General features: G+C 45.4%; 1 protein-coding gene across 1 annotated transcript; it reads right to left on the bottom strand.

The window, feature by feature from the left end:
- Nucleotides 1-8,813: 8,813 nt before the first annotated feature.
- On the bottom strand, nt 8,814-13,665 carry LOC149307918 (transmembrane protein 141-like). Its single transcript, XM_089536967.1, has 5 exons — nt 13,427-13,665; nt 12,902-12,968; nt 11,911-11,991; nt 11,186-11,296; nt 8,814-10,667 (listed from the first exon to the last, which is right to left on the bottom strand). The coding sequence occupies exons 1-5, from the start codon at nt 13,478-13,480 to the stop codon at nt 10,585-10,587; spliced, it is 396 nt and encodes a 131-aa protein (XP_089393093.1). The 5' UTR covers nt 13,481-13,665; the 3' UTR covers nt 8,814-10,584.
- Nucleotides 13,666-13,714: the final 49 nt, after the last annotated feature.

The raw sequence follows: 13,714 nt of genomic DNA on the forward strand, positions 1-13,714 counted from the left end.
TTCATTGGTCTTTGGACGGAACAATAAAGTATCTTATCATTAACTATAAAAATTACAATTACAAAATACAATAGTTCATGCAATGCATTGCTTACCACTGGCTAGTCCCAGAAAATGCAGAATGCCAACAATCCAGAGAAACCAGCAACCACTCTCTCCTATATCTTTCTCCATCTAGTACCTTGTGAGTATATAGAGAGACTCCAACAGCCCTTTGCAACACCTGCTGCTGCTACTACTGAGAGTATTGGCTAAAGCAGGAGGGCCTTGCTTCTGACAAATACTTAGAGAGTAAGCATAAAGGGAAATGCAATAAAGGGAAATGATAAGAAGGACACACTGCACAAATGTGGTAGTGAGGTTGAATAACATATGTGTCTGTAGGGAAGGTTGTTGATATAGCCCTTGGATCTAATGCCTAAAGGAGAACCTCCTTTTACCTGGATGGCTGTGGTGAGACATAAAACCCAGTCCTATGGGTGTGTGTTTTTCCCTTCCATTACTCAAGCGACATGCAAAATATTGACGTTATCAGACATATCAGGAGCTTTGGGCAAGAAGAGGACGCACAGCAGCAATTGTGGCCACTGGACCGTTGACCAGCTGGCCTTGTCTCTATGGGATGCAATGGACCGTAGTGGACACTGTGTCCCAAAGGCCTCCAGATACTAATGCCCACCACTAGCGAGCCATTACTTCTGAAAAGAAACACACTCTCCCTTTTGCAAAACTAGTTTATTGGAGCAGACTGACTTGCATGACCTTTTTGGGAGGAACACTCAAGTGGAGGTAATAAAGCCAGGTGGCATTGAAGGGCTGGGATCTCCGGCCCAAATGTCATAGGAGGAAGGGTTTCAAGGATGGAAGCCAGGCAGCTCTGGAGGGTCATTATGGTCTATTTGTGGCTGCACCAGTGTTCGGCCAGGACTGACATTCGAAAGGTAATGGTGGGTCACTATGGTCCATGTGTGGTTGCACCAATGTTTGGCCTGGCCAGGACAGACATCAGAAGGGTAATGGTGGTTATTATGGTCCATGTGTGGCTGCACCAGTGTCCAGCCCAGGCTGACATCAGAAAGGTAGTGGTGGTCATTCTGGTGTCTGACCAGGACTGATCTAATGGTGGGTCATTATGGTCTTTGTGTGGTTGCACCAGTGTTTGGCCAGGACTGACATCAGGAGGGTGGTGGTGGTCATTCTGATGTCCGGCCAGGACTGATAGAATCATAGAGCTGGAAGAGACCGCAAGGGGCATCTAGTCCAACCCCTGACATAATGGTGGGTCATTGTGGTCCATCTGTGGTTGCACCAGTGTTTGGCCAGGACTGACATCAGAAGATATGGCTAGAACACCATCACCATTTCCCTCCATTTGCTCCTGTTTTTAGCTGACTGGGAAATGGTATCCCATTGCCATGGTAAGAGCGGACGGAATAAAGGAGGAAATGTATGCCTATACGATAGAGATTGTCAGCAACGGCGACATGTTCCTCGTTGTGGAAAAACTCCAGTAAGTTTCTCAGGAGCTTCTGCAAACCTTATCTTCTGCGTTTGTGAGTAAAGTTGGAGCAAATATTCGCTACACTTTGCTTCCTGCAGAGTCACGGGTTTCCAGTCCTGACTCTTGGGGAGATTAAAGGAGCCGTGCAAATTGTTTGCAGTTATTTCAGGGAATTATCCTATGCAAAATAAAAATAAAAATAAACCCTATGTAATTTTCCTGTGCAAAACCCAGATTTTTTTGTAATTCCCATCAGCCCCCATCCGCAAGGCTAAGGGCCTGGGGATGATAGGAGATGTTGTGATCATGTGGGTGAGGCTGTCCTTCATGGAAATGCAATGATCGCTCCTCTCTTCTCCAGACGCGGACGTTGCAAGGAAATGAAGACAAATTTACATGCTATTAAGAAAGTTTTCATGACAACAAGTAAGTGTGATAAAACACGCTTGTGATGAACTACAACCTTGTGTAACTGCGTGTCAGATTGCAAAGTTGTTCCAACTCCATTTCTGCAAACTTAAATCGAATGCAGGTATTATCATACATACATACTTTATTGCTTTTGGCCAATGGCCATTGCAAAATCAAAGTAATAATACAATACACATAAAATTGAATGCAGGTATTATGCCTTGGACAAAACTCAAACCGGTTCCATAGGGGACTCTACATATGAGCGTCTGCGGAAATAACCCAGTTTGACACCAGTTTAGCTGCCACGGCTCAATGCTTTGCAATTCAGGGGGTTGTAGTTTTGGGAGCTATTTGGTCTTCTCTGCTAGAGAGCTCTGGTGCCACAGCAAACTATAAAGCTTAGAATGGAGCCATGGCAGTGAAAGTGCTGTCAAACTGGATTACTTTGGCTGTGTGGATGCGGCCAAAGAGGCATAACTGAGTGCTCTGAAGCCATGCTGAGTCATTTTCCAGCAACATCTTGGCCCCATCCTTCCCCAGTGAAGGTCCTGCAATTTCCACCTCAAATCCCATCTTTCCAGATAAATCAATGAGTGAAAACATTCTGCAAATATTTATCCACATTTTTTCTTATTCTTCTCTTTTTTGGGGAGGAATGAGGTCAGACCTAAGCAGCCTGTCTTTATCTTCGAGTCTTTATCTTCAAAAACATCTTGCAAGGCAGCCTCCATTAAAGTTTTGGGGGGAAACATCTTGCTCATCTCTGAGCAGCCATTTTGTGGCCCTTTTGCTCCGCAGGCGCCAAGGACATCCTGAGGTTCGTGGAGACGGACTACAAGACCTATCACATCGCTCTTGCTCAGCACGCCAAAATGCTAGCCTTGTTTCTTTACGGTACGTCTCCCTCATCCAAAATGTTTGAGACCAGAAAGTGGTTTGGCTTGAGCCAAAGTGGCTTCAAAATGGATCGCTTCTGCGGTGCGGATGTGGCAGAGAAAACACCGTTGTGCCAAATCTGTTGCCTGGAGCACCTCAAACCCAACAAGGTGCAGATTCAACAAAAGCTTTATTTTAATGCATGGGGGGGGGGGGATACACTGCAAGGGAATAGGTTTCCAAAGCAGGCTTCACAGTTGGCACAATGCAAGGAGACGAAAAAGGGGGCACAAACTATCGTCTTTACGTTACTACCCGAAAAACAGGCATCAAGCACAGGCACTTGGACCCTGATATTCCTGGGCATCCGATAATAAACTTACTGGGGTGGTATATTAATATGTACATATATTAATACATATTAATAAGTCTCCACTTAATAGCAATACCCCTGTTATCACATTCCTGCCAATTCTCCTCTCTTGTTGCTTTCTGCTCCTTTGCAGACTAAACTCTGAGCAGCAGCAAAAATAGGGTTTTGCTTTTGGGAAATGAAATAAGCTGGGCCTCTGCAACCAGCCAGATGGGTTTTGGAGTCAGGACCAAGGTCGGGTTGTCTTTTAGCTTTTGCATCGTTGGCTTCTTCAGCTCTGTTTGCTTCAGCCTTGTTGTGTAATCTACTTTGGGAGAAATATTACACAATCCAACAACCACATATAGACAACCAGAGTCGTTTTCCTACCCTCTTGTTGGGCTTATCGGGTTCGTGCCTTGCTTTCTTGCCACCAAGGATGGCACCTTTGGGGCTTCCTTTGGGGACATCTTGCAATGCAAAGCCCCTGGCATCTCTGTCCTCTTGCAATGGCCTTCCATGGTCAGCTCTTGACCTGACACTTTCTTTATGTCTGAAGCCAGGAGAAAAAAGGTGCCGGGAGACGTGAAGAAGAGGCTGAAGGAGCTGGCTTTGAAATATGGGTTCAACCCCAAACACATCGACTACAAACCTCGAGTTGGTAAGAGAGACTCAGCTAAATGCTTGTCTTAGGATTCTTCTCATCTCCCTTGGTTTGCATGGGAATGTTTTAATGAGATTCTCCCATGCTCCTGCTAGCAACAAAAAGGTCGGGTTGCCTCTTCTTGAGTCCCATTCTGACATTATGTTCTCTTTTCCTCTGCAGTTCTGTGCTGAGGTCCGTCAGACCCAAATCAGGTAAAATCGGAGAAACCCTGAAGGTTCAGAGATAATCTGAGAACCCATCATCCAACATATAAAAGCCCTTGCAATTCTTAATAGTCCCTTTTGCTGGAAAAAGGCTGAGAAAGGGGATGTCGCTCTTGTGTGCCTTCAAGGTGTTTCTGACTCTCGGAGACCCTAAAATTGTGGGGCTCCTAACATCTGGGAGGGGAGGAAGATAAAATGGTCATGACATTAAGGTATATATTTTTCCCCCAACATCTGAATTAAAGCAGAAGATACAAAATTGCCCCAAATCTCTTTCTCTTTTTGCAGGGAACAACTGGGAAGTCTTCCAGAGTTCTGCAAAGACACAGAAAACATATTTCTTGCATTTTGTCCCCATCATCTTCCAAAAAGATTTCCTTCTTGGTCTCTGTCTCAGCCCACCTAGACCAATAAAAATCAGTACCCAAATATCTTCCCAGGGTTGCGTTCTTGCATCTGTGTCAGAAGAATCTTGCAAAAGACTTGAGTGATATTCGCAAGAGGGAACTCCTAAAATCTTCCCGTCTTGCGCACCTTCCACTTGTTCCTCACTTATGGCAACTATTACATTGAGCAAAGCAGGACATGATGCTGGCTCTCTAGTGCATTGCGCCATCGCTTATTATCTCTTTCAAACTGCACCATCTGACTCCTTCCTGAATGACAGAGTCCCCTGAAGAATGGTTGGATCGCTTGCATACTATCTATTTCGTTTAAATAATTTCAGGCCACTTCTCAGCCAAAGCCTGCAACAAATCAAAACCAAATGAGAACAATCTCATTGCAACATACAAATGAATAATGCACACAACATCAAAACCGCATCAAACCCATTGCAAGCATCATCATCATCATCATCTGCACGCAAAATGTACCATGCAAACACATACACTTCATCCTCCCTCAAACTTGGTGACCTCCAGGTGGTCAGACAACAAGTCCCATCATCCACAGCCAGCACAGCCATTGACTTTGGGGATTATTGTCTTTCCAATCTGGATGGCACCCTTCTGGGTTGAAATTGCACCCCAGTAAATGAATATATGGGACTTTTCTGGGGCCAACCAAAATGCACAATATAATACACAATGCAAGGAATGGGACCTTTATGGGGAAAACAAAAAAAGTGCAATATGCATCATGCATGGAACGGGACCTTTATGGAAACAAGTGTGGAATAGTGATTTGGGTATTGGATTAGGACTCTGGAGACCAGGGTTCGAATCAGGAATTAAACCTGGATGTCTTTGGGGCAGTGGGATTCCTTTGCAAGGCAGCAGTGGGGTTTGCTGTTGTCTCCATGACTGCCCTACACCAATTTTAATAGTTGCAAGCCTTTGGGGTGTCTTGGTCTTGCAAAGCTTGGAGTCCCTATTTAAAAAACGGTACAAGGCAGCAAATACCCCATGAATAATCACATCCTCAAAAGTCAAACCTGGGAATGCAGAGGTCCGACTGGAAATATTCCTCTAGTGTCACCCAATATATGTGTCACTTTGCATGCCGAAAGGTGTGTTGTGTGGTGCAGCACCCGGACACTTGTCTGCCTTTCCTTGTGCAATTCTGGGGAAGGAAGGCGCAACCTCTGGAATCAAGCAAACCAACTGGATTCCAACCGGCATTCCCAGCCTGAGACCTGTTTCAAAATGTGCTTCCTTTCTGCCTCTCTTTTGCAAAGTTGGGGTGCCCCAGTCTCCCCTCCAAGGCGTCTCTCATGCAACCCCATTATGAAATGGGTTCAGCCATCCTTGCCATCTTTCCAGTCCAACAGCCAGGGCCAGGCGCCGCTCTGGAGGCGGGTTGTGCGGCTTTGCTGGATGCCACAGTTTCCTGAATGGCAACATTGATTTGTGGGCTCACCTTGCAAGTCGTCCTCTCCCACACCTGGAGGCTGCTGCGCCATTTAAGACGCCGACTCCGAGTCTTCCTGGGAAACACCAAGGAGACCCACCTGGAGGAACATCAACCGCAAGGTAAGGAGAATTAGCCCCGATCAACCAATCTCCCCGTATTTACTAACCCCACCACCTGAATCTCTACCTGCCTGGTCTTAGGAACCTGAAAATCTCAAGTAGGATCTGGGGATGCTGGGCTTGGAAATGCAGAGATGTACCCAACACCTTCAGATGCATGGAGTGAACTGGGCCTAGGCTTTGGTAGACATGGTCCACTTCCTCAGATGTATGATCTGGACATAAGCTTTGGTAGACTTGGTCTCCTTCTTCAAATACATGGAGTGAACTAGGCATATGTTTCTTCTTTCTCAGATGCATGGAGTGAACTGGGCATAGGCTTTGGTAGATGTGGTCGATTTCTTCAGATGCATGCAGTGATTTGGACATAAGCTTTGGTAGACATGGTCTACTTTACAAGATGGACCTTTGGTCCTTCCTGGGCACCAGTTCCCTCTATGCATCTGAGGAAGTAGACCATGTCTACCAAAACCTGTGCTATATATCCTTCCTCTCACTTAGTCTCAAAGGGACCAGAAGATCCCTTCGCATGCCGATTTTCCAATGCATTTGCATTCCATCCCCAGAAAGACATTGCCAAGTGAGCTCCATCCCTTCAGCCTTTTGGATTTAGACCAGTTCCTGGTCCAAAGGAGGAGACCCATCATCCACGATATGGAAGCCGTTGTCTTGCTGCTCCTGGGACTCATCCTCCCCGCCGTTCCCCATCTTGTGGCTGGGATCCCTGTGCAGCCGCATTTTGACTACAAGAAGGTAAGCGCTTCTCAGAAAAGGGGTGTCTTTCTTCTAAAGAGGGGTCCAGGGTTATTACTTCTCAACGGAGAACCAGTAGTGGTTTGAGTGTTGGACTGGGAAACTGGGAGACCAGGGTTCGAATCCCTGCTTGGATATGGAAACCCATCTTAGGCAAGTCACACTCTTCCATGTCAAAGGCAAAACTCGAGTTATTTCATGTTATTGGTATTTACTGTAATATTCCCAGTATTTCTCGTCTTATAATTGTCTTTATTTTGTGTCACTTTTGTCAGATGCATGCACAATATATCGAATTTTTCCCTTACATGGTCTTGCACTTGCATGCTCTTCCTTATTACTGCCGTTCTTTGCTTTCAAATATATCTTATATTTGTGTTGGATTTTTCCAGCCATGAACCTGCAAAAGTGCACACATCCCTAATTATTTTCCACCTGGGACCACTACCTGTCCTACTAGTTGGGGGATTCTGGGAAGAGTAGTTCCCCTCCAAAAAGCCACCTTTCCAAGCTCTTGCGTACACAGAATTGCTCTTCTTCCTCCCTTCCTTGCACTTTACAACAGCCCTGCGAGGCAGGCCAGGCTGAGAGAGAAAGCAAATGAATGTGAGAAAAGTGTTGAGCCAGGAAGAACTACAGCCTTCTCTGACATGAAAGACTGGGTGCCGCCACTTCACATACATATTGTGCAACTTGTGTCTCTGGCTTAATGTAATTTATTTTGCATGTTTAATTCCTTGCAAAACCTGTCCTATGAGTCCTGGCAGTCCTTTGCATGGAGCCATCATTGTAAGGTTTTGCAAAGCCTTCCTCTTGTCCTGGGTCCAAACGGCTTTTGTCTTGCAGGAAAAGCCCGTCCTCTCATCCGCCTTGTTGCCTCAAAAGCAACACAAAGCAGAGTGTGAACCATATAAATAGTCCTCTTCCACCACCATTTCATGAGGCACATCCCTGTCACTACAGAAGTAACTAAAATTACAGTTAAATTGCAAAAGGAATGGAGTTATCCCCCATTAAGTTACAACTTTTAATGCAACCTTAGTTATAATGACTCTAGTGGTGAAAGGAATGAATTTAAAAGCAATTAATTATTTGTAACTAGTTATTTTGGACTGGATTTTGCAATAATGATAATGAAAAGAAGAGATGAATTCTGCCAAATAGCCAGGAGAGCAGTTAAGTGTCGGACCAAACCCAAGCAATGCTAAATCCCTGCCAAGCATTGCTCAAAGGAGCCATAAATTATATTTTCAGTGTGCCATCATTATGCAGTTTGATAATACTTTATTTCTCCTGTGGAATCCTGGGATTTGTAGTCTCCATATGGGTCTCTTTGGAAGGATAATGCGGATTCCTTCTTCCCAAGTTGGCAGGGCTTTGGCATCGCCTTGCCATGGTGGCAAAGGGAGAAGACCAGTTCATCATAGGACCTGAAATCCAGATTTCGCCCATGCGGAAAGGAGACCTCTCCGTGGGAATGAACTTCATTGTGTAAGTGGCTTTTTCACTTTGAATTCCTTTTGCATGCATTCAAGGAAGGAGGAAAGTGGGAGGGAGACGGAGAAACCGGGACGTTTTAAAAGCAGCTGGGAAAGTGGGAAGGCAGAGGATTGATTGGGAATGTTTTTGCCAAATTGGAATAAATGGAAGGAATGAGTTGCATAGATTCCTGCAGACAGAGTTAAGCGTTGACTCTGCTACGCAACCTTTGTGCCAAAGTCCAACACTGCACACAAGTCAACATGCCACTGAATGCACAACTCAATGCACAATACAATGCACAAAAGAACTGCATGGAGACAACTCTGTTTTTGCAACCTTGGGCCGAATAGGAGTGTTGTGCATCAGACAAAAATGTCCAAAAACTGAACTTAGGTGTGTATGTAAGTCATTGTGGGCTTAGTGTCCCCAAAGCCCCAGAAAACTCTTTACAGATTTGGGTTTAATTTGCAGGAGATTCTATGGTCTCAAAACAAAACAATTATGGGGAGAAAACCCAAGTTTGGGTTGGGAAAGAGAAAGCAAACCCCTTACTTTGGAGCCAGATGTTTAATGAAAAGTTCTGCATCTCTGTTTCTCGCTTGCAGGAGACTCGCCTGCCGGTTTATTGATTTCCGGTATAGAAACGCCGGCCAACCCGGAGTATTCAATGTTTATCGTGAGTAGCGCCTGCTTCTTCCATAGGGTCACCTACCCCAAATCCCCTACAAATACTGGAAATGCACTACATACACTTTGGAGATGAAAGGGACCCCAAAGGTCACCTAATCCAAACTCTCACAAATGTTAGAAATGCATTGCACACATTTTGGAGATGGAAGGGACCTCATGGATCCTTCCATGTATACCTTTCCTTACTGGGCATCCTGGCATCTCCGTAAGGTGCTTATTACCTTATTTAGAGGCTTTCTATAATGGTAATGCCTTAGAAATTTTATTCCGCCTGATAAATCCTTTCTTCCTTTGGTTGCAGATGCAAACGGGGACCTGAGCACGATCCACGTTGTGGACACGGATTACAACGGCCACCTGGTCCTTCACACCGAAACCGCAGGCAACTCTGCCCTGTCTCTCTTTGGTAGGCTATAAGGATATTCCAAAATATCACCCCCCAAAATGGTCCAAAAAGAGGGCTTCTTGAGTGTCAGGAAACTATGAAGAGCTGAATCTTAAAGTGCTTTGGAAAAGTGACCCTTTTTGGACCACAGCTTCCAAAATGCTCAGCAAGTTGGTTTAGGGGGACTCTAGGGTTTAAGTTCAAAAAATGCAACTTTGCAATAAGGGGCTTGTTCTGCGCAAAAGACACATGTTGAGATTTCGCACGGAAAACGTTTGTGTACCAAAAATAACATTTCAATGCAAAAAACGACATTGACTGCAGAGATAATAACATTTTCCTACTAACCACAGAGAATAATTCAGAAAAACTGTGCAGAAAGCCCCATGCACGCATCCCATCCACGTGCAGAGAATCCCATGCATATTTTGCACAGAACAAGTTACCAATTGCCTTCTAAACAACCTGCGCAAGGCACAAGGGCCAGGCTCCAAATGGTTGAATTTATTTCTCCTTGCATGGAATGACAAAATGTGTGAAGATTGCATCCCTAATGATGTGTAATTTGGAGAATTTTGCAAAGCATCGTGGTCCAAAGTGCAAATTATTGCTACCAAAATTCATCATTCAGGCCTTGGCATCCCAAGTGCAAATACGTTGTGCCAAAGAGCACTGTCTGAAATTAGCTTTTTAATATTTGCACTGCAAACCAATTGCTTTATTGGTCTCTTTTATTATTCTTTGGAGTCAGGGGATCGGACGCGCCGGAGAGCCTGAAGAAAATGTTTGAGGATTACGTCAGATCGCTGGGATTCTCCAAAACGGATATCAAGTACCAAAGTCAAGATGGTAAGAGAAACCCCTCCCTTGTATTTGTTTCCCTTTGGGTTTATTCCACTTCTTTCCTTCTTTGCTTTTGCAGGTTGATCCTTTCTGTCTGTTTTCCTTCTTGCAGAGCAATGTCCGCTTTCTCGGCCGCGGCCAAAGAAGAATCAGAGATGAGATTTGCAACCCTTTCGCCTCTGGATGCAGATGGCCAGAAAATATATCTCTATATATCTCTATGTATATATTAATGTATAATTTTACAATCAAGGGATCAGAAAACAAAACCCAACCAAAACATATATATATATATATATATAGTTTACCAAACTGTTGATATTTTAAAAAGTTATTAACACAGTCTTTGGCTGCGTATATTTCTGCAAGGCAAAGGGAATCGGACTAGTCCTGCGTTTGCTGGATTTGATGCCATTTTGCATTTCGTCCAGAGCATCTTTCCAATTTATTCCACAACATCCCCATATCGGTTCTTTTTCACCGCGGCTTCTGCTGTGTCTTTGGGATTTGAACTCGGCAGCGCTCCCTCTGCAAAAGGAAGAGAGAAGGAGAAAGAAGCATTGCAATCCTTTCTTGCAATCTCACCGGGCAATAATTAGATTAATCTCCTTCTTTATCATTGCAAACCTAAAGTCACACAGGGTTACGTGAAAATAATGATTCCCAAACTTTGGTCCTCCAGATGGTTTGGACTTCAGATCCCAGAATCCCCAGACAGCTTGACCAACAGTCAGGAATCCTGGGAGCTGAAGTCCAAAGCATCTGGAGAACCAAAGTTTGGGAATCACTGAGTTGGAAAGTCCGTAAGTGTTGTTTGGAGAGAGGGTCTCTGCTTGTCTCTTCTTGCAATGATTCCCAAACTTTGGTCTTCCAGATGTTTGGGATTTTAGTTCCCAGAATTCCTGACTGTTGGTCAAGCTGGCTGGGGATTCTGGGAACTGAAGTCCAAAACACTTGGAGGACCAAAGTTTGGGAATCATTGCGAGAAGGGACAACCAGAGACCCTCTCTCCAAACCCAACACACCCACGCAGGGGCTTTGCTCACCTTTGGATGCATTTGGGGGTCTCTGGTAATCCGTTTCCAGGAAGATCCACAAGTCCGAACATTTCTGGGTCTCCCGTTGGGTCACTGCGTAACTGGCGACTGAACCTAGGACTGCAAACAGAGTGTTGATTCGCACAAGGAACCGAAAGGTTTTAAATCACGCTTTTGTGGTCGTGTGCCTTCAAGTCATTTCTGGTGACCCCAATGCAAACTGATTTTAGGATTTTGGGGGGAATCTGAGAGTGTGTGACTCCTGCAAGGGGGATTCAAACCCTGGACTCCAGAGCTGTAATCCAGCACTCCAACCGCTACATAATGCTGGCTTTTTAACCACAGTTCCATGCAACTCCAAAATGACTGGTTGCAAAGCAAGGGAGAAGGGAGGGACTATTGGTCCCAAAATCCTCCCCGCCAGTGTGGATTTGGGGAGTTATAGTTCCAAAAAAGTAACTTTTTCCAAGCTTTGGCTGATTCCCAAGTCAGATTTTCAGCAAAGGAGTTTCAAGTGCAAAATTAAACACTGCAACAATATTAAATATTCATTTCATCTTCAAATGGGGATACTGTGGTTGCTGACCTCAGAACCAAGGGAACAAAAGGTAATTCTTTGGACTCTAGGTCCCATGATCCTTCTAATAAAGTCTCCTGCCTCCAAATCGGGGCCCAGATGAGATCAAGGCTCAAAACCCAAATATTTTAAAGGAAGAGTCCCTCGAAATACTCACCGAATGAGACCAAGATGTTCCAATGGAGCGGATAAGGCATTTTCCGGTTGAGTTTCTGCAGAATGAAGGCCACTCCGGAGCCTTTTGGGAACAAGGGAGAGCCAAGTTAATAACAGCAATAGCACAACAACACAAATATTAGCAGCAATATCACAACTTGGAGTGATGCACCCATCATCCCCAGGATAAGGAAGGAGCAGCTGGATGTAGCCAAAGGGGAAATATGGAATAGGATTGTGGGTATGTTTGTGTAGCTGGTTGCAAAAGGTGGACAAGATACACAGCTGTGGTTGGGATCCTATGGAAAAGGTTGGACATTTTACTCATGGAGTTGGTGCCCTTGCACACAGTTGTGCCCTGGTGCATTGTGAGTCAGTTGCACACGTGGCACTTTGGTTCAGTTGTGCGATGCTGCCAATCTACACAAAAAGTTTATACAGTGCAAATTTGATGCAGGATAGCATCCGACGCTTGCAAGGAAATGGAAGATGTCTGCAAGTCTTAAATTTCTGGACCCAAAAGTATAATGCAGCTTTCCATCCCTAGAATAAGGGACATTATTATTAATAAGGGGCATCTGACAATCCTTTAAGGGACAGACTTCCTGGCCACCAATATGGGGCCTTCCTTCAAATAAGGGGCCCCTGACTGTCCCCAAAGGGACAAACCTTCCATCCTGCAAAAAATACAATAAAATAAGGATATTAGTAATAATAAGGGAGAGTTCTATAAAGGACAGGCTTCCCATCCCTCTATTAAGGGGCAGCTGCCCATCCTCTAAGGGTCAAGCTCTTTGGCCTTTCAAATAATGGCCATTCCTTAGAAGAAGGGGCACCTGGGAAGCGTAACCCATGGACACCTGGTCTCTCCGGCCAGAGTCCACTGAAACCCCAAAGGACCCCGAATGCCAGTCTGGAGAGGCTTCAGCCACCTTTCCTTCCCCATCCGGCAGAGGTGCCAGGCCCCAATATCCGCATGCCCTGGGCCTCACCTGTGACAAAGGCCCCCATGCCCTTCATGAAGGCATAGGACTGGCAGGCGGTGTACTCCTGGAGACCCTGAAAACCAAAGGGACCATCATCATCATCATCATCATCATCATCATCATCATCATCACCATCCTCAGGGTCCGAAATCTCCCCATCGGGGACCCAGTGAGTGACCCACCTTCTCTTAAAGAAGACAGTTCTGCCATATTGTCTCTCCATTTCTGTATCATTGACCAGTCCCAAAATAAATAAGTCTGGTGCCAAGGCGGCATCTAGTTTGAATATTTCCCTTATGGTTGTATGCATTGCCACCTGGAGGTTCTCACTTTGGGGCACTCCCTCCCTCCCTCCCTCCCTCTTCCTTTCTTTTTTCCTCCCTCCCTCCCTCCCTTCCTTCTTTTTCTTTCTTTCCCTCCCTCTCTTCCTTCCTTCCTTCCTTCTTTCCTTCTGGAGCCCTTTCTTCTCCTTGAACCCAGAACTGTCCTCCTCCTTTCGGGGGCGAGAGAGAAAGCGAGAGAGGGACCCACCGGGTGCCTGGCTGCCACTCCTTCTTCCACGCGAGAGATGCCCACGTTCACCATCCTCCTCCTCTTCTGCTGCCCTCCTGAGTTACTGTTCTTTTGCAAATGAAGACTTCAGCTCCCAGAATCCCCCACTCATGCCCAATGGGAGTTGCAGTCCAAATGCCTCACATTGCATTGCATTTGAATGTTCTGCATAACTGTCGTCATCACTAAGAGCTGCTCTTTCTGACGTCATCATCTCCCCAAACCCCTCCCTGACCTGGCAGAGGAAGAGCAGGGCATGCTGGGACC

This window comes from Sceloporus occidentalis, unplaced genomic scaffold, assembly GCF_023333645.1.
Source record: "Sceloporus occidentalis isolate IW3139 unplaced genomic scaffold, rSceOcc1.0.p SCAF_8, whole genome shotgun sequence".
Taxonomy (NCBI): Eukaryota; Metazoa; Chordata; class Lepidosauria; order Squamata; family Phrynosomatidae; genus Sceloporus; species Sceloporus occidentalis.

Coding starts and splice junctions, on each gene's coding strand:
- LOC149307918 (XM_089536967.1), bottom strand. CDS start 13,480: ATGGTGAACGTGGGCATCTCTCGCGTGGAAGAAGGAGTGGCAGCCAGG. Junction 12,969..13,426: donor GAGTGGCAGCCAGGCACCCG/GTGGGTCCCTCT, acceptor TTTGGTTTTCAG/GGTCTCCAGGAGTACACCGC. Junction 10,668..11,185: donor ACCCCCAAATGCATCCAAAG/GTGAGCAAAGCC, acceptor TTCCTTTTGCAG/AGGGAGCGCTGCCGAGTTCA.